Below are 27,144 nucleotides of genomic sequence, written 5' to 3'. Positions count from 1 at the left end.
CTGTCTAGTGTATAAGGCTTGCCTCCAGTGTGTGGGAGTCCTTCTCTCTGTTGTGTTGTAGACTCCCCCTCCGCAACCCTCCTCTTCACCACTCCAGTTAACCTCTCTCCACCTCCCACAGGCTGCCCTGCGCTCGGTGACAGGCAGACAGAGCTTGGATCAACTCAGACCAATAGTTTTTCCTCTTAGATATGCTTGAACTCTAGGGTCCTCTTATCAAGTTCTCCAAGAAACTGATCTGCAGTCAGTTTTAAATCAGTTTGGCTTTGTGCTCTGCTTCTGCTGCAACCCACTGGAAATCTGATCTGGAAACAGCTGTTTTCTCCCACGTTATTCCTCCTGTAGGGGATTCAGAGGATATCTGAGACCACAGCGTATGGTCTTACGCCACCAAGCCGGGCACCATGGTTGAAAGCATGGACTTTGAAAAGGAGGAGAAGCGCTACTCCATCCGCGGAAAGCATGTGGCCCTCATCTGTGCGGTAGTGGTGGTGTCTGCCATTGCTGTTGGGCTGGGGGTGGGCCTCACGCGGCCGGACAGTACCCTGGCTGACCCGGCCCCCACAGAGGAAACCCCCAAGCCCACCCCCCCACCAGCTGACAGGGGGCCCTGCAAACCCTCCAACAACACTGACGGGGACTGGAAGAATTTCCGGCTGCCAGACTACGTGAAGCCAGTGCATTATGATCTCCATCTGGATCCTGACCTGACCACTGACCTCTACACGGGGAGCGTGTCCGTGCACCTGGAGGTGAGCCGACCCACGAGGCACCTGTGGCTCCACATCCGAGAGACGTTCATCAGTGCAGTCCCCAGGCTCGTCCTGAAAACCCCACAGGCTCAGAGGGAAGTCACCGTGGCCATCAAGGGTTGCTTTGAGTTCAAACCACAGGAGTATGTGGTAGTCGAAGCGGCAGAGGAGCTTGTGGCCACCAAGCTCAGTGAGGTGTACGTTCTCAGCCTGGACTTTCAAGGCTGGCTCAATGGATCTCTGGTGGGCTTCTACAGAGTCACCTACACAGAGAACGGAGCCATCAAGTAAGTCATTGGAGGCATGAATGTTTGGTAATAGATTGGTTGTATTTCAGTTTTTGTTTGACTCTGATGTAATATAATTTTTCAAAAATTGAACCATCCACCAGTTAGGGGAAGACAATATTTATGAAGACCGAAATTAATAAATGCATGAGAATGGTTACAATGTAACTAAATCCCTAATGCTCAGTGTTATGTGTGCTGTATATGCTACTTTGTACCCATTTTAATAGATCTATAACCATGACTCCGATGTAAAATGTGGGAGAGGGAAGAAAATCTGCACAACTTCAGACAGATCCTCAGCCAAATTTCTTTAAGGAAAATGTCCTTTTGGGAACAAGTTTACAAGTTGTAATCTGAGTGTTGACAACTGTGTGTGTGTGTGCGTGCGTGCGTGCGTGCGTGCGTGCGTGCGAGCGAGCGTGCGTGCGTGCGTGCGAGCGAGCGAGCGCACATGAGGCCCAGCAGCTCACTGGAAAATGCCATTAATGTTAGAGAGAAATATTGTTCACTCTAGTAACTGCTACTACTACGACCACCATGACTACTATTAATTGTAGTATAACGATGTGCAGATTCTGACGGGAATGTACAATAATCCCTCATTGGGGATTTCCATCTTGGCAGATATGCTGCCCAGTATTCCAAGTAAATTGTTGGAACAGGTGGCAAGAAAAAGCAACTATTTAGATTGGTTAATGCAAAATACTATCTGTAAGTGCTTTATATCACACTACAGACCTACTCCAAACATGGGTGTAATGGGATGAAACCACTGAGGGAAAAATGAACTTATTTTTCCCAGGGAGTGCAGTGATTCTTATCAAGGTTTAACCATGTTCACATTAATGCTAAGGTCAGAGTGTATCTGAAAATCCATAATTACCTGTTACAGATTGTCTGTTAAATTGCTGTTATACAAAGTTCAAATGATAGTGTCTATGATGTGTAGTTTTTAGTGTGTCAATAAGAACCTTATAGTCCTTTGGACTATATCTGACATTTTGGTCATAAATCAGTTATTCACAGAGTTGCTCTTTAGGTGGTCCTTTTACATGTGAAAAGAAAGTCCATTTATGATGTGAAAAATCCAATTTTATCTGCAATCCAATCACACAATGCTGAGTTGTCAATCAAAAATAATTGTATGTAAGGTGATACTTATTGAGTCATGAAAGAGGAAGATGTCACAAAACAGTTCTGCGATCTGGAATTTATACTCTCCTCAAAACTATATATAATTGCTGATAGTCCCTAGTCCTTGATTATTCATATCATTGGTTCTGGTCCTCTTTCAATTACTTCAATGTTTTTCCCACCACTTTTTCAGAAGAATGACCATAAAGTAAACTCTTCATGGTAAAAACAAATAAATACAGATAATTAGAGCATGTTTAAAACCTTTAGGATAAGCATTCCTGTTTTTGTCTTGTTCTATACTAATACATAAACCTCCTTGGAAGGAGGTGCACCAACGTACCACATTTTATTGATAACTAGCAAGGAGTTTACTGACTGGGTGTCAGAGACCAGAAAAAATATCAGTTTACTCATCCAGATCTAACCTTTAGCAATATTGCTAGTTATCTATCTGATCTAACGTTGAACAGGAATTAATATACACTAAACAAAAATGTAAAATTTTGGTCCCATGTTTCATGAGCTAAAATAGAATTTTCCATAAGGCCAAAAAGCTTATTTCTCTCAAATTTTGTGCACACATTTCTTTTAAATCCATGTTGGTGAGCATGTATCCTTTGCCAAGATACTCCATCCACCAGAAATGTGTGGCATATCAAGAAGCTGATTAAACAGCATGATCATTACACAGGTGCACCTTGTGTTGGACAATAAAAGGCCACTAATATGTGCAGTTTTGTAACACAACACAATGCCACAGATGTTTTATTTTGAGGGAGCATGCAATTGGCATGTTGACTGCAGGAATGTCACCAGAGTTGTTGCCAGATAATTCACTGTACATTTCTCTACCATAAGCCACCTCCAACGTCATTTTAGAGAATTTGGCAGTACTTACAACCAGCCTCACATCCACGAGTATGGCTGATGTTAAAGTTGTGAACAGAGTGCCCCGTGGTGTCAGTGGGGTTATGGTATACCGTGACCAGATCCTGAGGTCCATTGTCGGGCCATTTATCTGCCGCCATCACCACATGTGTACGACAGCATATTCCAGTTCCCACCAATATTCAGCAACTTCGCATAGCCATTGAAGAGGAGTGGTACAACAATCCACAGGCCACAATCAACAGCCTGATCAACTCTCTGTGAAGGAGATGTGTTGCACAGTTGAGGCAAATGGTGGTCATACCAAATACTGACTGGCTTTCTGATCCATGCCCCTACCTTTTTTTAAGGTATCTGTGACCAACAGATGCATATCTGTATTCCCAGTCATGTGAAATCCATAGATTATGGCCTAATTAATTAATTTAAATTGACTGATTTCCTTGTGAACTGTAACTCAGTAAAATCTTAGATTGTTCCATGTTTCCTTTATATTTTTGTTCAGTATATTTGATGACGTGATTAGAAAAAAGTAATGATATTCACTTTCATTTAATCATTAAATGTCTGTACTTTTCTATTAAAATTGCAATAATTGTAACATTCTGTGGAACCCAGATTGACATTTCAGAGCCATAAGGTTCTATTTGCGATTGCACCCCCCTAAAAACATGTATTTACAAATGTCTTCGGATTTTGATACTCAGCACTGCAGGTACCTTTATGGGTTATGAAGGAAGAATTCACTACAAAACAGTTCTGGGATGTGAAAACTGTGATTGCGCAAATAGAACCTTAGTCCTTAGGTCTCGGAAGTAAAACTTGAAAGGTGGACAAGTGTAGTAAGCTACAGCATTGGCCATGATGTGTCCATTTTCTCTTTGCTTTTTAAATGTGTCAAATCAGAGGGCCTGTTGTACGGACCACTGGCAGTCTCTATGGGGGTGCCACAAGGTTAAATTCTCGGGCTGACTCTTTTCTCTGTATATATCAATGATGTCGCTCTTGCTGCTGGTGATTCTCTGATCCACCTCTACGCAGACGACACCATTCTGTATACATTTGGCCCTTCTTTGGACACTGTTAACAAACCTCCAAACGAGCTTCAATACTATACAACACTCCTTCCGTGGCCTCCAACTGCTTTTAAATGCTAGTAAAACTAAATGCATACTCTTCAACCAATTGCTGCCCGCCCCACTAGCATCACTACTCTGGACGGTTCTGACATAGAATATGTGGACAACTACAAATACCTAGGTGTCTGGTTAGACTGTAAACTCTCCTTCCAGACTCACATTAAGCATCTCCAATCCAAATCTAGAATCGGCTTCCTATTTCGCAACAAAGCATCCTTCACTCATGCTGCCAAACATCCTCGCAAAACTGACTATCCTACCGATCCTTGAGTTCACAATGTCATTTACAAAATAGCCTCCGACACTCTACTCAGAAAATTGGATGCAGTCTATCACAATGCCATCCATTTAGTCACCAAAGCCCCATATACAGTGGGGCAAAATAGTATTTAGTCAGCCACCAATTGTGCAAGTTCTCCCACTTAAAAATATGAGAGGCCTGTAATTTTCATCATAGGTACACTTCAACTATGACAGACAAAATTAGAAAAAAAATCCAGAGAATCACATTGTAGGATTTTTAATGAATTTATTTGCAAATTATGGTGGAAAATAAGTATTTGGTCAATAACAATAGTTTATCTCAATACTTTGTTATATACCCTTTGTTGGCAATGACAGAGGTCAAATGTTTTTCCTCTATGCAGATCTCCTCTAGAGCAGTGATGTTTTGGGGCTCTTTGCTGGGCAACACGGACTTTCAACTCCCTCCAAAGATTTTCTATGGGGTTGACATCTGGAGACTGGCTAGGCCACTCCAGAACCTTGAAATGCTTCTTACGAAGCCACTCATTCGTTGCCCGGGCGGTGTGTTTGGGATCATTGTCATGCTGAAAGACCCAGCCACGTTTCATCTTCAATGCCCTTGCTGATGGAAGGAGGTTTTCACTCAAAATCTCACGATCAGTCGTCCTTGTCCCTTTGCAGAAAAACAGCCCCAAAGCAAGATGTTTCCACCCCCATACTTCACAGTAGGTATGGTGTTCTTTGGATGCAACTCAGCATTCTTTGTCCTCCAAACACGACGAGTTGAGTTTTTATCAAAAAGTTATATTTTGGTTTCATCTGACCATATGACATTCTCCCAATCTTCTTCTGGATCATCCAAATGCTCTCTAGCAAACTTCAGGCAGGCCTGGACATGTACTGGCTTAAGCAGTGGGACACGTCTGGCACTGCAGGATTCGAGTCCCTGGCGACGTAGTGTGTTACTGATGGTAGACTTTGTTACTTTGGTCCCAGCTCTCTGCAGGTCATTCACTAGGTCCCCCCGTGTTGTTCTGGGATTTTTGCTCACCTTTCTTGTGATCATTTTGACCCCACGGGGTGAGATCTTACGTGGAGCCCCAGATCGAGGGAGATTATCAGTGGTCTTGTATGTCTTCCATTTCCTAATAATTGCTCCCACAGTTGATTTCTTCAAACCAAGCTGCTTACCTATTGCAGATTCAGTCTTCCCAGCCTGGTGCAGGTCTACAATTTTATTTCTGGTGTCCTTTGACAGCTCTTTGGTCTTGGCCATAGTGGAGTTTGGAGTGTGACTGTTTGAGGTTGTGGACAGATGTATTTTATACTGATAACAAGTTCAAACAGGTGCCATTAATACAGGAAACGAGTGGAGGACAGAGTAGCCTCTTAAAGAAGTTACAGGTCGGTGAGAGCCAGAAATCTTGCTTGCTTGTAGGTGACCAAATACTTATTTTCCACCATAATTTGCAAATAAATTCATTAAAAATCCTACAATGTGATTTTCTGGATTTATTTTCCTCATTTTGTCTGTCATAGTTGAAGTGTACATATGATGAAAATTACAGGCCTCTCTCATCTTTTTAAGTGGGAGAACTTGCACAATTGGTGGCTAACTAAATACTGTTTTGCCCCACTGTACTACCCACCACTGCGACCTGTATGCTCTTGTTGGCTCTCGTTACATATTCGTTGCCAAACCCACTGGCTTCAGGTCATCGATAAGTCTTTGCTAGGTAAAAGCTCCGCCTTATCTCAGCTCCAAAGCAACAACCACCCGTAGCACGCGCTCCAGCAGATATATTTCACTGGTCATCCCCAAAGCCAACACCTCCTTTGGCCGCCTTTCCTTCCATTTCTCTGCTGTCAATGACGAACGAATTGCAAAAATGACTGAAGCTGGAGACTTATTTCCCTCACCAACTTTAAGCATCAGTTGTCAGAGCAGCTTACTGATCACTGTACCTGTACACAGCCCTGTAAATGGCACATCCAACTACCTCATCCCCATAGTTTTTTTGTTGCTCTTTTGCACCCCAGTATCTCTACTTACATACATACATATATATACATTACATACATTTAAGTCATTTAGCAGACGCTCTTATCCAGAGCGACTTACAAATTGGTGCATTCACCTTATGACATCCAGTGGAACAGCCACTTTACAATAGTGCATCTAAATCTTTTAAGGGGGGTGAGAAGGATTACTTTATCCTATCCTAGGTATTCCTTAAAGAGGTGGGGTTTCAGGTGTCTCCGGAAGGTGGTGATTGACTCCGCTGTCCTGGCGTCGTGAGGGAGTTTGTTCCACCATTGGGGGCCAGAGCAGCGAACAGTTTTGACTGGGCTGAGCGGGAACTGTACTTCCTCAGTGGTAGGGAGGCGAGCAGGGCAGAGGTGGATGAACGCAGTGCCCTTGTTTGGGTGTAGGGCCTGATCAGAGCCTGGAGGTACTGAGGTGCCGTTCCCCTCACAGCTCCGTAGGCAAGCACCATGGTCTTGTAGCGGATGCGAGCTTCAACTGGAAGCCAGTGGAGAGAGCGGAGGAGCGGGGTGACGTGAGAGAACTTGGGAAGGTTGAACACCAGACGGGCTGCGGCGTTCTGGATGAGTTGTAGGGGTTTAATGGCACAGGCAGGGAGCCCAGCCAACAGCGAGTTGCAGTAATCCAGACGGGAGATGACAAGTGCCTGGATTAGGACCTGCACCGCTTCCTGTGTGAGGCAGGGTCGTACTCTGCGGATGTTGTAGAGCATGAACCTACAGGAACGGGCCACCGCCTTGATGTTAGTTGAGAACGACAGGGTGTTGTCCAGGATCACGCCAAGGTTCTTAGCGCTCTGGGAGGAGGACACAATGGAGTTGTCAACCGTGATGGCGAGGTCATGGAACGGGCAGTCCTTCCCCGGGAGGAAGAGCAGCTCCGTCTTGCCGAGGTTCAGCTTGAGGTGGTGATCCGTCATCCACACTGATATGTCTGCCAGACATGCAGAGATGCGATTCGCCACCTGGTCATCAGAAGGGGGAAAGGAGAAGATTAATTGTGTGTCGTCTGCATAGCAATGATAGGAGAGACCATGTGAGGTTATGACAGAGCCAAGTGACTTGGTGTATAGCGAGAATAGGAGAGGGCCTAGAACAGAGCCCTGGGGGACACCAGTGGTGAGAGCGCGTGGTGAGGAGACAGATTCTCGCCACGCCACCTGGTAGGAGCGACCTGTCAGGTAGGACGCAATCCAAGCGTGGGCCGCGCCAGAGATGCCCAACTCGGAGAGGGTGGAGAGGAGGATCTGATGGTTCACAGTATCGAAGGCAGCCGATAGGTCTAGAAGGATGAGAGCAGAGGAGAGAGAGTTAGCTTTAGCAGTGCGGGGCGCCTCCGTGATACAGAGAAGAGCAGTCTCAGTTGAATGACTAGTCTTGAAACCTGACTGATTTGGATCACTCCAGTGTTAATGATAAATTGTAATTATTTCGCCCCTATGGCCTATTTATTGCCTTACCTCAGTAATCTTATTACATTTGTACACATTGTACATAGACCTTTTCTATTGCTATTGACTGTACGTTTGTTTATCCCATGTGTAACTCTGTTGTTTTTGTCGCTCTTCTCTGCTTCATTTTGGCCAGGTCGCAGTTGTAAATTAACTTGTTCTCAACTGGCCTACCTGGTTAAATAAAGGTGAAATAAAAATAATAAAAAAACATTTCAAATCAAATTTCACATGCGCGGAATACAATTTCACACCTTACCGTGAAATGCTTATTACAAGCCCTTAACCAACAATGCAGTTCAGAAAATATTTACTAAAAAGTTTTTAAAAATAAATCTAATATATATATATAATTTTTCAAAAGTAACATAAAATAATATATACAGGGGGTACTGGTACCGAGTCAATGTGCGGGGGTACAGGTTAGGTACATTTAGAATGCCACAATCCAGTAAACACTGCATAGTTCAACATTAATTGCAAACAACATAATAGCAAAATGGGGAGGCTTAGTTGTTCATGGAATCATGCCATGTTTCTTTTTCTCCCAAGAAAAATTGCTGCCACCGACCATGAGCCAACAGACGCCCGCAAATCTTTCCCCTGTTTTGATGAGCCGAACAAAAAGGCCACTTACAATATTTCCATCACCCACGACAAGGACTATGGAGCCCTCGCCAATATGCCAAAGGAGGTACAATCTATGCATAAAAAAATATCAACACAAGTACTACAAATTGCTCCTTATATAACATTCTATATTTAAGCAATAAGGTAGGGGGGTGTGGTGTATGGCCAATATACCATGGCTAAGGGCTGTTCTTAAGCACGATGCAAAGCGGAGTGCATGTATATAGCCCTTAGCCGTGGTATATTTGCCATATATCACAAACCCCCGAGGTGCCTTATTGCTATTATAAACTGGTTACCAACGTAATTAGAGCACTAAAAAGAAAGGCTTTTTCATACCCGTGGTATATGGTCTGATATACCACGGCTGTCAGCCAATCAGCATTCAGGGCTCGAGCCACCCAATTTATAAAAATGCATAAATGTATCCACAACTTATTGAATGTATCACAAAACAGGTGGCATATAGTGTTACCGGTTAGTTTTCTTGAAACTGCAATGGGAGTCACACAGAGAGAGAGGAGAGTGAGTGTCATGAATGCAAGAGCAGGAGCCATCAATCTTCTGCTCCGGGGCTTTGGTACTGAGAACACAACTATAAGATGCTGTCTGACATCTTCATTAAACAACAGAACCTCTTACTTTCCAGGGCACCCCAGAAACGCTTCCTGGCAATAAGATCAAAACGTTCTTTCAGAGGTCCGTTCCAATGAGTACCTATTTGGTATGTTTTGCTGTGCACCAGTTCACGTTTGTGGAAAGGAACTCGTCCCGAGGAATTCCTGTAAGTACTTGCTATTTTTTCTCAGCAGTCATTGGTCCTTCCATACCTTAAACTAAGAAAAGACTGACTGTATAACATGTTGTAAATCATATTGTATAGTCTACAGTTGAGAGTAAATGTTGTAACAATTTAAGCCTGTGAAGTTCAATGTTTTAAATTGTGGAAAAGCTACACTACATATTCACAAAAGTATGTGGACACCCCTTCAAAATAGTTGATTTGGCTATTTCAGCCACACCCGTTGCTGACAGGTGTATTAAATCGGGCACACAGCCATGCAATCGCCATAGACAAACATTGGCAGTAGAATGGCCTTACTGAAGAGCTCAGTGACTTTCAACTTGGCACCTTCATAGGATGCCACCTTCCCAATAAATCAGTTCATCAAATTTCTGGCCTGCTAGAGCTGCCCCGGTCAACTGTAAGTGCTGTTATTGTGAAGTGGAAACATCTGGGAGCAATAACAGCTCAGCCGCGAAGTGGTAGGCCACACAAGCTCACAGAACGGGACCGCAAAGTGCATCTGGATGCAACGTCAGCACATGAACTGTTCGTCAGGAGCTTCATGAAAAGATTCCATAGCCGAGCAGCCGCACACAAGCCATAGATCACCAGGCGTAATGCCAAGCATCAGCTGGAATGGTGTAAAGCTCTCCGCCATTGGACTCTGCAGCAGTGGAAACGCGCTCTCTTGAGTGATGAATCACACAGTCCGACAGACAAATCTGGGTTTGGCAGATGCCAATAGTGTGCTACCTGCCCCAATGCATAGTGCCAACTGTAAAGTTTGGTGGTTGAGGAATAATGAGTTTATTTTATTTTTACAGGGACAGTGCACTTTAATCAACGTTTCAGTAAAAGTGCCTGTTTTAGCAAGCCGGCTAATTTTCAACGGCAGTCCCTGGGCAGGTTATTAAAAACAATTACAATATAGACAATAGCAACATAGGACAAGCAAGACAGCATACAGACATAGAACAAAAAGCAGCAAGACAAAATTCATAAAAACAACAGTGTTTCCACACCTCACAAGTTAGACAACAGACATGGAAAGCGGCAACACACAGCTAGGGACCATGTTCACAAATCTGATTGACCTTTAGCCATGTCTTCAAGAATTTTGTGAAAGTGTGATATGTGGTGCAGTTATGTGTGTCTGACGGCAGTGTATTCCAGACATGGGAAGCTCTCACAGAGAAAACGTATTTACTAAAGGTGCTTTTCCTTAAAGGAACTATACAGTCACCTCTCATGGCAGGCCTTGTGGATCTGCTGCCATATGTTTGGGTTTGGCCTGGGCTAGGCCCCTTGGGGGACAGGCTTTTCCTGTTTCAGCATGACAAATGCCCCTGTGCACAAAACGAGGTCCATATAGAAAGGGTTTGTCGAGATCGGTGTGGAAGAACTTGACTGACCTGCACAGAGCCCTGACCTCAACACCATCGAACACCTTTGGAATGAATTGGAATGCTGACTGCGAGCCAGGCCTAATGGCCCAACATCAGTGCCTTACCTCACTTATGCTCTTGTGGCTGAATGGAAGTCCCCGCAGCAATGTTTTTTTATTTAACATTTGTTTAACTAGGCAAGTCCATTAAGAACAAATTCCCCGGCCAAACCCAGATGACGACGCTAATTGTGCACCGTGCTATGGGACTCCCAATCACGGCCGGATGTGATACAGCCTGGATTCCAACTAGGGACTGTAGTGACGCCTCTTGCAATGTGCGACTCGGGAGCCCAATGTTCCAACATCTATTGGAAAGCCTTCTCAGAAGAGTGGAGGCTGTTATAGCAGCAATGGGGGGGACCAACTCCATATTAATGCATATGATTTCGAATGAGATGATCGATGAGCAGGTGTCCACATACTTTAAGTACAATGTTTTAAATGGTGTAGTTTATCTATCTTTGGTCTCTGATCTGCGTCACAGCTGTTAGTCTTTTGTGTTGAGTTTTCAGCCGTTAGTGACATTTTACAATGCAAATGTTTGTTACTGGACAATATAAAGAATTATACTGTTTTGATTAAATGTAAACACACACACACACTTACACATTCTGTAGTGTATACACACTTAACAACTCTGCTTTCAAATCCTTTTATTCCAGTTGCGAATCTATGCACAGCCTGCACAAATCAGGACTGCGGAGTATGCAGCGGACACGACAAAGGTTATTTTTGACTACTTTGAGGAATATTTCAACATGAATTACTCCATCCCAAAGCTAGGTAATTTGCGATCTCCTCTGTCTGTAAACTGTTGTGACCACTGGATAAAATTAATTAATAATGCGTTATACACACACATGGTTGCATAAAATGTTTTTCTCTTCTACCAGATAAGATTGCCATCCCTGACTTTGGCACGGGGGCCATGGAGAACTGGGGTCTGATCACCTACAGGGAGGCCAACCTCCTCTATGATGAGAACCAGTCCTCGTCGTACAACAAACAACGTGTGGCCAGTGTCATCGCTCATGAGCTGGTCCACCAGGTGAGAGACTCATGTCCCCAACATTCCCACAACAGAAACACTACCACAACAGAAACACTACCACAACAGAAACACTACCACAACAGAAACACTACCACAACAGAAACACTATCACTAAAGAACGCTCCAGAGTTCTTCATTATTCATGTTACAGTGGAAAACTACTGGAACACATCTTATCGTGGAAAATCAAGTCAGATCTAATATTTATAATCATAGAGGGACCCAAAGCTCAATCAACCAAGATTTTTATTACGGTATTGTGTCACCATGATGAAGCCTAAATGAGGATGTAAAGTCATGAGGCAACCATTAGCGGCAGAACTCAATGTTTAGAAAAGAGAACCACCATATCTTTGTTCCAATCAATAGCTTGGAAAGGTTTTACACTGACCCTGAATTTGGTCATGAAAATACTAGTGTTCTATTGAAGTACGTCAGCCCTCCAGTTATCCATCAAACCTTTTATGATAGGCAACACAATAAGACCTTTTTCCAAGATATCATCTCTTTATTGTTCGGCAATAAGATGGTGATGGTGCTGTCCATAAAGTTTTATGAATTGTCCAAAGTTAAAGGACTGAGGGGCAAGTGAGAGCTGGCTGCTGTTTCCTTGTTTCCATAGTCTGTTAACAGGAAGGTGAATATCAGCATAGTTGCAACCAAACCAGAGTTAGAACCTAACCTGGTCTCAGAGCATTTCATGCTATTCTGTAGGTAAATCGGAGACACTCCAGCTAGTATGTGGTATGGTTACATACCAAACTTCAAGGCCTAGCAACCCAAAGTTTGCGAGTTCAAAAGTTATCACAGACAACTTCAGCATTATAGCTCATTAGCAACTTTTAAACTACTTACTACTTTTTAGCTACTTTGCAACTACTTGGCATGTTATGTTCCCCTAACCTTAACTCTTCCCCTAACCTTAACCATTTAACCATTTAACCTAACTCCTAACCCTAATCCCTAGCCTAGCTAACATTAGCGAGCTAGTTAGAATTCATGACATATCATACATTTTGCAATTCATAACATGTTTAATGTTTTGCAAATTCGTATCAAATGTTATTGGTCACATACACATGGTTAGCAGATGTTAATGTGAGTGTAGCGAAATGCTTGTGCTTCTAGTTCTTCTAGTTCTGCCAAACCCAGTGCAGTAATATCTAACAATTCCCCAACAACTACCTAATACACACAAATCTAAAGGGATGGAAAAATATATGGATGAGCGATGGCCAAGCGGCATAGGCAAGGTGCAATAGATAGTATAAGGTACAGTATATACATATGAGATGAGTAATGTAAGATATGTTAACATCATTAAAGTGACTAGTGATTAATTTATTAAAGTGGCCAGTGATCTGAGTCTCTATGTAGGCAGCAGCCTCTCTGAGTTAGTGATTACTGTTTACCTATCTGATGGCCTTGAGATAGAAGCTGTTTTTCAGCCTCTCGGCCCCAGCATTAATGCACCTGTACTGACCTCGCCTTCTGGATGGCAGTGGCTCGGGTGGTTGTTGTCCTTGAATATTGTTTTGGCCTTCCTGTGACATCGGGGCTGTGGGTGGCTTGGAGGGCAGGTGGTTTGCCCCCGGTGATACGTTGTGCAGACCACACCACCCTCTGGATAGCCTTGCGGTGGAGGGCGGTGCAGTTGCTGTACCAGGCGATGATGCAGTCCGACAGGATGCTCTTGATTGTGCATCTGTAAAAGTTTGTCAGGGTTTTAGGTGACAAGCCAAATTTCTTCAGCCTCCTGAGGTCGAAGAGGCGCTGCTGCACCTTCTTCACCACACTGTCTGTGTGGGTGGACTATTTCAGTTTGTCTGTGATGTGTACGCTGAGGAACTTGAAGCTTTCCACTGCTGTCCCTTCGATGTGGATGGGGGGGGTGCTCCCTCTGCTGTTTCCTGAAGTCCACGATCATCTCCTTTGTTTTGTTGATGTTGAGTGAGAGGTTGTTTTTCTGACACCACACTCTGAGTGCCCTCACCTCCTTGCTGTAGGCTGTCTCGTCATTGTTGGTAATCAAGCCCACTACTGTTGTGTCATCTGCAAACTTGATGATTGAGTTGAAGTCTTGCTTGGCCCCGCAGTCATGGGTAAACCGGGCGTACAGGAGGGGGCTGAGCATGCATCGTTGTGGGGCCCCAGTGTTGAGGATCAACGAAGTGGAGATGTTGCTTCCTACATTCACCACCTGGGGTTGGCCCATCAGAAAGTCCAGGACCCAATTGCAGGCGGGGTTGAGACCCAGGGCCTCCAGCTTAATGATGAGCTTGGAGGGTACTATGGTGTTAAATGTTGAGCTGTAGACAATGAACAACATTCTTACATTGGTATTCGTCTTGTCCTGATGGGATTGCATCGTCTGTGGACCTGTTGGGGCGGTATGCAAACTGAAGTGGGTCTAGGGTGAGGTGGAGGTGATATGATCCTTGACTAGCCTCTCAAAGCACTTCATGATGACAGAAGTGAGTGCTATGGGGCAGTAGTCATTTAGTTATCTTTGCCTGAAACATGTGAGGAATGTAGACTGGGATAGGGAGCGATTGAATATGTCTGTAAACACACCAGCCAGCTGGTCTGCGCATGCTCTGAGGATGTGGCTAGGGATAGGCCAGCAGCCTTGCAAGGGTTAACATTTTTAAATGTCTTACTCACGTCGGCCACGACGAAGGAGGGGGGGAGCGCAGTCGTTGTTAGCGGGCCTCGATGATGGCACTGTATTAACCTCAAAGCGGGCAACGGTGTTTAGTTTGTCTGGAAGCGAGACGTCGATGTCCGTGATATGGCATGTTTTCCTTTTGTAGTCTGATTTCCTGTAGACTCTGCCACATACGTCTCATTTCTTATTGCGACTCCACTTTGTCCCTATACCGACATTTTGTTTGTTTGATTGCCTTGCGGAGGGAATAACTACACTGTTTATATTCGTTCATATTCCCACTCCTCTTTCCATGGTTAAATGCGATGGTCAGAATTCAGAATTGCGTGAATGCCCCCATCTATCCACAGTTTCTGGTTAGGGTAGGTTTTAATAGTCAGTGGGTACAACATCTCCAATGTGCTTCCTTATAAACTCACTCGGGGGGGCGGCAGCGTAGCCTAGTGGTTAGAGCGTTGGACTAGTAACCGGAAGGTTGCGAGTTCAAACCCCCGAGCTGACAAGGTACAAATCTGTCGTTCTGCCCCTGAACAGGCAGTTAACCCACTGTTCCCAGGCCGTCATTGAAAATAAGAATATGTTCTTAACTGACTTGCCTTGTTAAACAAAGGTAAAAAAAAAAAAAAAATTAAAAACTCACCGAGTCAGCATATAGATCGATGTTCTTCTCTGAGGCTGCCCAGTTCGCATGATCAAAACTTGAATCGTGGATTCTGATTGGTCAGACCAGCGTTGAATGGTTCTAGTCACGGGTACATCCTGTTTGAGTTTCTGCCTATAAAATGGTAGGAGCAAGATGAAGTCGTAGTCGGATTACCCGAAGGGAGGGAGAGAGAGATCCTTGTATGCATCATGGAAGTTAGAGTAGCAGTGATTGTATTGCTCGCGTGAATGCTGCAATCAATATTTAGGTAGCCTTGTTCTCAAATTTGCTTTGCTACAATACATGCAGCCTCAGGATATATGGTTTCCAGTTTACAAAAAGAGTCCAGTAAAGTTCCTTGAGGGCCATGGGGGAGTCTGCTTGATGGGGTATTTATACACAGTTGTGACGATAACTGACAAGAATTCTCTTGGGAGATCATATGGCCGTAAGGAGTTCTGGGTTGGGTGAGCAGAAGGACTTGATTTCCTGTATGTTGTTATGATTACACCATGAGTCGTTAATTATGAAGCATACACCCCCGCCATTCTTCCCAGATAGGTGTTTATCGCTGTCAGCGTGATGCATGAAGAAGCCCAGTGGCTGAACTCCGACAACGTATCCCAAGAGAGCCATGTTTCCGTATAACAGAGAATGTTACAATCTCTGATTTCTCTCTTGAAGGCAACCCTCGCTCTAATTTCATCTATCTTGTTGTTAAGATACTGGACATTGGTGAGTAGTATACTTTTAAGCATTGTGCGGTATGCACGCCTATGGAGCCTGCCTCTTCTGCGGCAACGTTTTTTTGGGTCGGCTTCTGGGATTAGATCCACTGTCATGGGTGGTGGTCCGAACAAAGGATCCGCTTCGGGAAAGTCGTATTCCTGGTCATAATGTTGGTAAATTGACGTCACCCTTGTATACAATAGTTCTTCATGGCTGTAAGTAATAATTCTTAAGATTTTCTGGGCTAAAAATGCAAGAAATAATACATTAAAAAAAAAATACTACATAGTTTCCTAAGGACTCGAAGCGATGCGACTATCTCTATCGGCGTCACATTTTGCATATTTATAACATATTGTACGTTTTTCAAATTCACAACATAATATGAATTATAATTCGTAACATATCATACAAAATTGGGGATGGACATCCACAAATTAATACATACCATACGATACTTAACATATACTAAATGGAGTGTCTCGGAGTTACATACAGAATAATACGAAATGCTTAGATACAAACAACCTGGATCACAATGATCACAATGTGCAGTTCAGACAGTGATCAAATCATAAAGTAATAAATACTGTTGGGGAAGCTTTTCTGAAATCATAGTTTACCAATTACTTCACACTGGAAGAAGTTAAGCTACACTTAAGCTACCCTTAAGAAAAATATAGTTTACTGAACTAAAGCTATCTTGAAAAAATGGTTCACTACATCCAAGCCACTTAGTGAAATATTATCATATCTAAATCTGAAATGTCATTGACTACAAATTTCAAGAAAATATCAATCTGGGGTCAGATGTTAACAGAATGTGTAATTTAGCCTATTAAACACAGAAAACAACATGTTTCAAATGAGAATTAGGAAGGTCTGATACTTGCCTTATACTTCACCCATATTTTATTTGAGCAAAACAAGTAGTGTGTAGTTCCAGTAGTTAGCTACACCACCAAAACAAGTAATTAACTACTGACAAGACTAACAAGATTATAATTTGGTTAAACTAGTACCGAGCTACAGTAAAATGTTGTTTAATTACTAGTTGAACTACATGTAGTTCACAACTCTCCAACACTGGCAAGTAGTGAACTACATGTAAAACACTGTCATATTCAATCAGTAGCAATAAAACAAGCATGTACATCCACACAAAAGGATATGTCATAAGACAATTGTTTAAGGTGAATGTGAAAAAGCTTGTTCGGTAGGATTTGAATTTACAAAATACCTGGTAAATACCAGTAGAAATTGTAGGTTTATTTGTTCATATTGTGCCTGTTTTTGTGCCTGTAGCTTTGTTTTGTGTTTTATATTGTATGCAGAGCCAAAGAGTCTTACACTTTGATATTTTGTGTGCATGAAAATGTATTTACAGTGAACTCCAAAAGTACTTGGACAGTGACAAATTCTTTGTTTTGGCTCTGTACTCCATCACTTTGGATAATCCTGAATGAATTGTGAATAATGATGAGTGAGAAAGTTAGAGGGATAAATATCATACCCCCCCAAAATTGCTAACCTCTCGTGTTATTGTAATGGTGAGAGGTTAGCATCTCTTTGGGGAATGATATTTGTTCATCTAACATTCTCACTCATAATTATTCACGATTCATTCAAGACTGTCCATAACCATGGCAGCATCCACATTAATGTAATAGTGTTTAGAAACATTAAATTCTTATTTACAATATAAGTGACTCCAAAATTATACAATACATTATTTACCATTAATTTCTATTGGGCACAAAATAATCTGAAGCAAAACCAAAACAAACAGCGAATGCATCCAACAAGTTTGTAGAGTCACACACTTGATGTAATCATTGCGTACTAGGAATAAGGGACCAAATGAAAAAATCTTGCCACCGTGGGTGGATGCCCTAATCAGGTTACGTACCCAATGCATATGGGTCTGGCAGATTTCTCAAATGGCAAATGTCGGGCTCCACATTTTCCTAACCCTGTCACACTCTCACTCATACACACTTGTTTTGAAATAAATTCAGCTGTCAGATAACTTTGCATGTTGGATTTTCCTGCAGTGGTTTGGAAACATTGTGACCATGGATTGGTGGGATGACCTTTGGCTAAATGAGGGCTTTGCCAGTTTCTTTGAGTACATCGGTGTAGAGAAGGCTGAGCCTCTCTGGGGAATGGTGAGTCCATCTGACAGATGCTGAATTGAGTGATCTGAAATGGAATTGTTTTAATCCCAATTCTGGTTATGAATAGATTCTACATCTACTTCGTTCTGTCTTTACCAGCGTGACATCATGATCATCAGTGATGTACTACCTGTCATGGTGGACGACGCCCTCGTCACCTCCCATCCAATCATTGTGGATGTGTCAACTCCGGCTGAGATTACCTCTGTGTTTGATGGTATATCCTACAACAAGGTAATCTAAAACCACCACGTTTCACTCTACTACATGGGATGAAATAAAATGTACTTCAATTAAATTTGTCTTGAAATTTGTTCCAAACATCTTCCTGTAGGGGGCATCAATTCTCAGGATGGTGGAGGACTGGTTGGGTCGCGACATCTTCCGAGATGGTTGTCGGGTAAGAATCCATTAAATTTGACGTAAAGTGGATAGAAGTATCCCTACACCAAGTCTCTTGATCCCTATTCAGTCAATAGCAGAATAATTTGGTAATAGTGAGTGTTAGGGACATGCAATTACTTTCCTGTTGAATAAAAATTATGATTACTGTCAGATACGTAGCTTGCATTTTATTTATCATAAAATCTATGGATGGTAACCTGTTTTTCTCTCCCTTCAACAGAAATATTTGAAAGATTTCCATTTTCAGAATGCCAAAACAGCCAATTTCTGGGCATCCCTTGCTAATGTATGTTTGACATATCTAATTTAGTCATAGTAGTTTCAAAATATCAAAGTTGATATTATTGTTAATATTTCAATACATCTAGTGTACTTGTGTGTTACAACCTAACATTTTTGGGTTGCAGGTGAGTGGGTTGCCTGTGGCAGATGTGATGGACACATGGACCAAACAGATGGGCTACCCGGTATTGGACCTGTCTACTGCCGGTACTCAGACCAAACTCACCCAGCGCAGATTCCTGTTGGACCCCAATGCTGATACCACCCAGCCACCCTCACCACTCAGGTCAGTGATTCAACACACTAAGTCCCTTTGTGATCGTTGGTTGATTTCCCGATGGAAGTCAGCTATATTTCTTAGGATAAACCTGTAAATCCTAAAAGGGCTATGCTTTTCTTTCAGCTACAAGTGGACCATCCCTGTTAAGTGGCACTCAGTGGATAGTAATAAGAATATGTCCATCATGTTCAACAAGTCCAGTCCAGGTAAAGATACTTCTGTCTAAACACTTTGCTTGACCTTTTTCAAATTACAGTTCCAGCCTCTGGTGACAACATGTATTTCATTAAATTGAAATTTGTCTCTCACACTAATATCTAGAGCAAGTCTTAGCTGACTATTTCCCTGCAACGGATGGACTCCTGAAGATCAATAACGACCATATCGGATTCTACAGAGTCAATCACCATGACAGCATGTGGCGCACCATTAGTCAACAGCTTCAAACAAATCACAAGGTAAATATCAATCAAATCTGCTACTATAGTATCAGAGGTAATATTACGTTTTAATCTTACCAGTTCATAGGTTGCACTTATCTTAATCGGCAGGACACTTTCTTTACTAGGAGTTTGACGCTGCTGACCGATGCAGTTACATAGATGATGTCTTTGCTCTGGGAAGGTAAACCAACATTACCGACATTCACTTGAAGTACATCTGTCAATTCAGTTGCTCTGAGCTTTAGAAAACTGTGATGAAATGTCTTGTTCTTATCGGCCTCATCAGGGCAGATGTTGTCGATTATGGAAATGCATTCAACCTGACAAAATACCTGACCAATGAGACTGAGTACATCGTCTGGGAACGTGTGTCTTCTTCCATTGCCTATGTGGGAGACATGTTGTCCGACGACACTGTTCTTTACCCTAAATTCCAGGTGGGTCTGTTTTCCACTTAATTTTTGTATATAGTGTGTATATATATATATATATTTTTTTTACAGGTGAATTATGCCCTCCGCTGGCCAACTAGAACACACAACAAATAATAATCTTGGGAGTTTGCTCATACAGGTAACTGCCAAAATAAAGGAAACACCAACATAAAGTTTCTAAATAGGGCATTGGGCACCACGAGACAGAACAGTTTCAATGTGCCTTGGCATAGATTCTACAAGTGTCTGGCACTCTATTGAAGGGATGTAAATAGAGGTCGACCAATGATAATTTTTCAACGCCGATACTGATTATTGGAGGACCAAAAAAAGCCGATACCGATTAATCGGCCGATAAAAAATAAAAATGTTTTTAAAAAGTACAATAATATATATATATATATTTTTTAAGTATTTGTAATAATGACATTTACAACAATACTGAATGAACACTTATTTTTAGCTTAATATAATACATCAATAAAATCAATTTAGCCTCAAATAAATAATGAAACATGTTCAATTTGGTTTAAATAATGCAAAAACAAAGTGTTGGAGAAGAAAGTAAAAGTGCAATATGTGCCATGTAAGAAAGCTCACGTTTATGTTCCTTGCTCAGAACATGAGAACATATGAAAGCTGGTGGTTCCTTTTAACAGGAGTCTTCAATATTCCCAGGTAAGAAGTTTTAGGTTGTAGTTATTGTAGGAATTATAGGACTATTTCTCTATACCATTTGTATTTCATTACCCTTTGACTATTGGATGTTCTTATAGGCACTTTAGTATTGCCAGTGTAACAGTATAGCTTCCATCCCTCTCCTCGCTCCTACCTGGGCTCGAACCAGGAACACAACGACAACAGCCACACCCTCAAGGCAGCGTTACTCATGCAGAGCAAGGGGAATAACTACTCCAAGTCTCAGAGCGAGTGACGTTTTAAACGCTATTAGTGCGCACCCCGCTAACTAGCTAGCCATTTCACATCGGTTACACCAGCCTAATCTCGGGAGTTGATAGGATTGACGTCATAAACAGCTGCTGGCAAACGCACGAAAGTGCTGCTCAGTCAGACTGCTCTATCAAATCATAGACTTAACCGTTCCATATTTTATCTAACGGGTGGCATCCATAAGTCTAAATATTCCCGTTACATTGCACAACCTTCAATGTTATGTCATAATTAAGTAAAATTCTGTCAAATTAGGTGTTCCAAACACTGACTCTGCGTGCAATGAACGCAAGAGAAGTGATACAATTTCACCTGGTTAATATTGCCTGCTAACCTGGATTTCTTTTAGCTAAATATGCAGGTTTAAAAATATATACTTCTGTGTATTGATTTTTAGAAAGGTATTGATGTTTATGGTTAGGTACACATTGGAGCAACGATACGCACCGCATCGATTATATGCAACGCAGGACACGCTAGATAAACTAGTAATATCATCAACCATGTGGTTATGATTGATTGATTGATTGTTTTTTATAAGATAAGTTTAATGCTAGCTAGCAACTTATCTTCGCTTACTGCATTCGCGTAACAGGCAGTCTCCTCGTAGAGTGTAATGTAATCAGGTGGTTAGAGCGTTGTACTCTGTAAGGTTGCAAGATTGAATCCGCCAAGCTGACAAGGTAAACATTTGTCGTTCTGCCCCTGAACGAGGCAGTTAACCCACCGTTCCTAGGCCGTCATTGAAAATAAGAATGTGTTCTTAACTGACTTGCCTAGTTAAATAAAGATTAAATAAAGGTGTAAAAAAATGTTTTTGTCCAAATCGGTGTCCAAAAGTACCGATTTCCGATTGTTATGAAAACTTGAAATCGGCCCTAATTAATCGGCCATTCCGATTTAATCGGTTGACCTCTAGATGTAACAACATTCTTCCACGAGAAATTCCATAATTTGGTGTTTTGTTGATGGTGGTGGAAAACGCTGTCTCAGACACCGCTCCAGAATCTCCCATAAGTGTTCAATTGGGTTGAGATCTGGTGACAGACAGCCATGGCAAAGGGTTAAGAGAGTTTATGCTCATCAAACCATTCAGTAATCTCTTGTCCCTGTGGATGGGGGCATTGTCATCATATGGGGGCATGGCCATGGTAGCCAAAATAATGGCCTGCCCATCATAGTTACAGAGCATTCTGAAAGTATTCAGACCCTGACTTTGTCCACTTTGTTACGTTACAGCCTTATTCTAAAATAGATTAAATTGAGTTTTTCCCTCAGTCTACACACAATACCCTGTAATGACAAACAAAAAACAGGTTTAAGATTGTTTATGCACATTTATTTAAACAAATAAAACCTGAAATATCACATTTACATAATTATTCAGACCTTCTACTCAGTACTTTGTGGCACACCTTGGCAACTTCCCCTGAGACAGGACCTGCTGTCTCAGGCTGGGGGAACTCTGTGGGCTTGGCCACTGAACGACACCAATGGTCCATGTTAGGACTACAGGAGGGTGTAATGAACACCATGCAGAGTGCTTAGACACCGGCTACAACCGCAGCACACCAGTTGCGCTGGCGGTTGTTCTGCTCGTACTGGTATTGAGGTGGTGCCCGAGTCATGCAAGGTGCAGTATGTCCTCCAATACCTGCAGTCTCGTTTGGATGAGGGCTTAGCAGCCTCTACACAGAGGGTATTTGACTGCTATGGACAGGCCAGTGGGGCGCCATCCCTTGTTCTCCAGGTTTATGAAAGGGGTTCGTTGCCTGCAACCAGCTAGGACCCGCTCAATGGCGAGCTGGATGTGGTTTTGGCTGCTTTGGCAAAGCCGCAATTCGAACCATTGGAGTCTGCCTCCCTGAAACACCTCTCTATGAAGGTGGCTTTCTTGGTAGCGATTACTTCCATGAAGAGGGAGGGTGAACTCCATGCTCTTTCTGTAAGTTCTGAGTGGTCCCGGTTGGACCCCGGTGGGAGGGGTATATCTCTCCGCCCCAACCCTTCATTCCTCCTGAAGGTTCTGTCAGACAGGCATGTGAACATCCCTTTTATCCTGTGTGCTAACGACCCCCCGGCAGTGGCGGGGGAGTCTGGGCCTCCCTCCGGCATGCTGTGCCCTGTAAGGGCACTGGCTGCCTATGTGGAGAGGACACAGTCAGTGAGAACAACAGACCAGCTCTTTGTCTGCTATGGTGAGAGAGTCCTGGGGGCCGGGCTATCAAAGCAGAGGCTCTATCACTGGATTGTGGACACGTTTTCGACAGCACACCGCCTGGCTGGCAGGCCAGTTCTGGGATCTGTGGTGGCACATTCAACACGAGGGGTGGCTGCATCCATGCCAATGAAGGCCACCCTCTGGGTGGGCGTCAGATGACTCTTCTTGACGTTTACAGTAATGCCCAGCCCGCCGATGTGGTTAAGGAGCATATCTCTGTCTGACAGGACATGGGTCTTGTTCGGGGCACAAATCAACCAATCGTCCAGGTAATTGAGGATCAACAACCCTCGGGACGTGAGAGGTACCAGGACAGCGTCCATGCACTTTGTGAAAGTCCGGGGTGCCAAGGAGAGAAGAACCATGAATTCGCAAGCCCTCCCTTCGAAAGCGAATCAGAGGTGCTGCCAATGAGCTGGGTGAACAGGAACATGGAAGTACGTATCCTTCTGGTTCAGTGTCACAAACCACTGGTCCCGGGACACGGCCTTCAACATGCAGGCCGGGGACAGCATGTGGAACCTCAGTACCTTCAAGTACCCATTGAGGTTGCGGAGATCCCGAATTGGTCGAAACGCTCAGTCTCATTTTTGGGACCACAAAATAAGTGGAGTAGAACCCACCTAGCTTTTCTGATGTCTCGATCCTGCGAATGGCACCCTTGGCCAGGAGTGAGGAGATCTTCCAGCCACAAGGTTTTCTTTTTCAGGGGGTCGGCCACAGTGGTGACACAAAGGACCCTGAAGGATGGGGGCCGGCACCGGAATTAGAGTCGGTACTCCTATGGATGCACACGGAGTCGTATGTGTAATATCTTATGTGGAAGTATACTAACTGGCTGTTTGCAGCCTGGAGCAGCTGGCCACATGGCCAGCCCCTCATTTTGAGTGCTCCACTCGCTGTGCTCTGTTGATCTGTATCTTCCGCCCGTGGTTTGTCGTGTTTTTGTTTCGTTAGCTGTTGTGCCAGCTAACATGCGACTGATGTCACGCCCTGACCATAGAGAACCCTTGTTTCTCTATGGTGTAGTAGGTCAGAGTGTGACGAGGGGGTGTTCTAGTTTTAACATTTCTGTTGTGTTCTCGTTTATTTTTCTATCTTGGTGTTTTGTATGATTCCCAATTAGAGGCAGCTGGTAATAGTTGTCTCTAATTGGGGATCATATTTAAGTAACTATTTTTCCCACCTGTGTTTGTGGGATATTATTTTGTGCATGTGCACCACGTAGTCACTTTTCGTTGTTCGCTCATATTAAAGATGTGGAACTCGACGTACGCTGCGCCTTGGTCCAGTTCTTACGACAACCGTGACAAGTGAACCTTGACACTAGCTTATTGACATGCGTATTGGTCTTAAGACAGAAACGCATTCACCTAAAAATAAGTGTTTAGGCAAATCATTAACTAGCTAGCTAGCTATCACAATAATTGTGCAAAAATATGATAGCTAACGTTAGCTAGCTAAGCACTAGCCAGTCAGTGTCACTGACAGATTGAAACTGGTATCAACAAAATGTTTCACTCTATCCCAAAAAACATGACATTCCTAACTAGGTATAATTTAGCTAATAAAATGTTAAAGTTCATTAGGAAGTCTAATTAGTAAGTTAGACACTCACAGGACAACTGGTAGCTAGCTACCTAGCTAGATAGCTTGGTTTCCATTTTCCAACAGATGTTTCTACTCCCCCTGATTGGTCATCAACGGTTAATGGTCTTGGAACTTGTTGCCATAAATTCAAGTTGAATCTTGAAGAGAAGAATATATATTTAAAAAACTCTGGCGAACTTGTTGCTAAAGGTTTGCAGCAGATTCACCACTAGTGACAAATATTGCAAACTTCTGGCAACATTTTGTGGCAGACTATTTAGTTTGCATCAAATTTGCCACAAACCTGCGGGAAGTTTGCCTCAACAAACATATTTCTTTAAGGGTTACTTTGTCAGTTACCTGTACGTATGAGATAATAATGCAAACTAGAGAATAGGTCTAAAACATGTCCCTTGTTTAGCTCCATGTCCCTGGTGGGGTGTTTTGGGGGAAACTCCCTAAGGAGGTTTCAGGAATACACTAGTCATGTCTCGTCGCTTATTTCCCCAACAGAAATTATTCCGTGAGCATGTGCAGACTATCTCCAGGCAGCTGGGATGGGACGACAAGGGAAGCCAGAGAGATAGGTGAAACAAGGAGAGACAATCTACTGTATTTGATAGATCATGGGTGTATTTGCTGGATATTGATCGTAAAATGTATTGTCTATATGGGTTTTGTATAGGCTGTTGCGTGAGACAGTCCAGGGAATTGCTTGCCAAATGGGCGACCAGGAAGTGCTAAATGAGACATCTGTTTTATTTGACCAATGGATCTCAGGAAACATCAGGTAAATATTAGTCTTGAATTAAATCATTCAATGACACATGATCTACTTACTAATCCAGCTGCAGTACATGCTAATGTTAGGCCTAAACTGATGGACACAACTAACTACTTTATTAGCGTTCCTATTCCTAAAAGCATGTTTATTCCACTAAGCCCTAATGATAACATGACCTTTGACCTCCAGCAGTGTTGGGGTGAACCTGCGCCTGTTGGTGTATCGCTATGGCATGAGGAACTCAGGCACTGAGGCGAAGTGGAACTTAATGTTTGAGAGGTACAAAACAGAGACCTTGGCCCAAGAGAAGGACAAGCTCCTGTATGGATTGGCATCCGTGGAGAACATCACTCTTCTGTTCAAGTAAATAAAAAACATGAATTATCTTTAGAAATTATTTTTTACATGCGTTATTCAAAATTGCTTTTAAACATAATCCAGTGAAAAGTTATTACTAGAACCCCAGTACATTTGTTGGCAAGAGTGTGCAAAATTGTATCTAGCAAACATTTTAGTTTATTTAGCTAGATATGACTTGAGATAATGCTGCTTGTTAGAATGCCGTTGTTTTTCAGCTTACTGGAGATGTCCAAAGATGAGAGTATTGTGAGGACTCAGGATTTGTTCACGGTGGTCCAATATGTCTCTCTGAATCGCTACGGCAAGACCATGGCCTGGGACTGGGTCACCCTCAACTGGGACTACCTAGTGAACAGGTGAGCCCATTCTCTGAGTCACTTCTCTGAGTCTCTTCTCTGAGTCTGAATGGAGAGTTACTGAGTCCAGAGTCATTGAAGTGATAGTGAATGAATGGAATGCTGTAAGTACATTTACTGAATCAGTAGCAACTGAGCCTAGAGTGACTGAATCATGTAAATACTGTGACAGTTTTCAATTTCCTTTTGTTTTGTTACAGATACACTATCAATGACAGGAGCCTGGGGCGCCTGCTGACCAGAATCAGCACCACCTACAATACAGAGCTACAGCTGTGGCAGGTTAGAACAGGGACATTCTACTCATAGAATTAGAATAAGTAAATCAAACAATATACCACTTCAGTTGAGACTAGCACTGGTGTGCTTGAATTTAAGATTGACCGTGATATCTGTTGTGGATTGTCTTTTTATGGTGACTTGATTTACGACTGACTATGTTGACTGTGTGGTTGTGTTATAGATGGCACACTTTTTCAAGCTGAACCCTAATGCCGGGGCTGGGGAGATGCCTAGGCAGCAAGCTCTAGAGACAGTGAAGAACAACATCGAGTGGGTCAGGAGAAACAAGGCAGAGATCAGCTCTTGGCTGGAGAGCAACGTCGCCTACTGATGACATCAGGTCAACAAGACTAAAGAACCCATGCCTAATCCAAATATAAAACCTTCATGCTGTTTCCATTCATGAATGAATTCAACGGCAGTGAAAGCACACCACAGGACTGCCTTTCTAAATCAAGTATCAAGTCCCTATGTCCTGCATATGCTGCTGTGCAAATCAAACACAATTTTGATGTGATTGTAACTCAGTGAGCCGCTTACTCTTTACTCAAGTGGAATCCATTTACAGTACTTAGTACCTTTCTTGCATTACCTATGGTATATTTGTGTTAAATTAAGGACAAATAAAATAAATATTTTGACGTACCTATATTTCATTTCTTATTAAGTGCTTGG

The 27,144-nt window shown here is 42.8% G+C and overlaps 1 protein-coding gene across 2 annotated transcripts; it reads left to right on the top strand.

Annotated features, from left to right (window-relative positions):
* LOC118368190 (glutamyl aminopeptidase) lies at nucleotides 1-27,114 on the top strand. Of its 2 annotated transcripts, none has more exons than XM_052496734.1 (20): nucleotides 1-1,039; nucleotides 8,502-8,643; nucleotides 9,229-9,363; nucleotides 11,476-11,596; nucleotides 11,707-11,861; nucleotides 17,959-18,072; nucleotides 18,181-18,315; nucleotides 18,416-18,481; nucleotides 18,707-18,772; nucleotides 18,894-19,054; nucleotides 19,172-19,254; nucleotides 19,370-19,506; nucleotides 19,617-19,672; nucleotides 19,778-19,928; nucleotides 25,201-25,274; nucleotides 25,373-25,477; nucleotides 25,664-25,834; nucleotides 26,047-26,187; nucleotides 26,388-26,469; nucleotides 26,651-27,114. In XM_052496734.1, exons 1-20 carry the CDS (start codon nucleotides 405-407, stop codon nucleotides 26,798-26,800), a joined length of 2,880 nt encoding a protein of 959 aa, XP_052352694.1. In that variant the 5' UTR covers nucleotides 1-404; the 3' UTR covers nucleotides 26,801-27,114. The 2 variants fall into 2 exon arrangements, with proteins under 2 accessions (XP_052352694.1, XP_052352693.1); XM_052496733.1 differs by having other exon boundaries at nucleotides 2-1,039; nucleotides 25,661-25,834.
* Nucleotides 27,115-27,144: the final 30 nt, after the last annotated feature.

Source organism: Oncorhynchus keta, chromosome 35 (assembly GCF_023373465.1).
Source record: "Oncorhynchus keta strain PuntledgeMale-10-30-2019 chromosome 35, Oket_V2, whole genome shotgun sequence".
Taxonomy (NCBI): Eukaryota; Metazoa; Chordata; class Actinopteri; order Salmoniformes; family Salmonidae; genus Oncorhynchus; species Oncorhynchus keta.
This window is presented reverse-complemented; position numbering and strand designations above follow the sequence as displayed.

Excerpts from the sequence above, each read along its gene's own strand:
- LOC118368190 (XM_052496733.1), top strand. The coding sequence starts at position 405 with ATGGTTGAAAGCATGGACTTTGAAAAGGAGGAGAAGCGCTACTCCATC. Across the intron at positions 11,597-11,706 it reads TTACTCCATCCCAAAGCTAG|ATAAGATTGCCATCCCTGAC; the intron begins GTAATTTGCGAT and ends CTCTTCTACCAG. Across the intron at positions 25,835-26,046 it reads AACATCACTCTTCTGTTCAA|CTTACTGGAGATGTCCAAAG; the intron begins GTAAATAAAAAA and ends GTTGTTTTTCAG.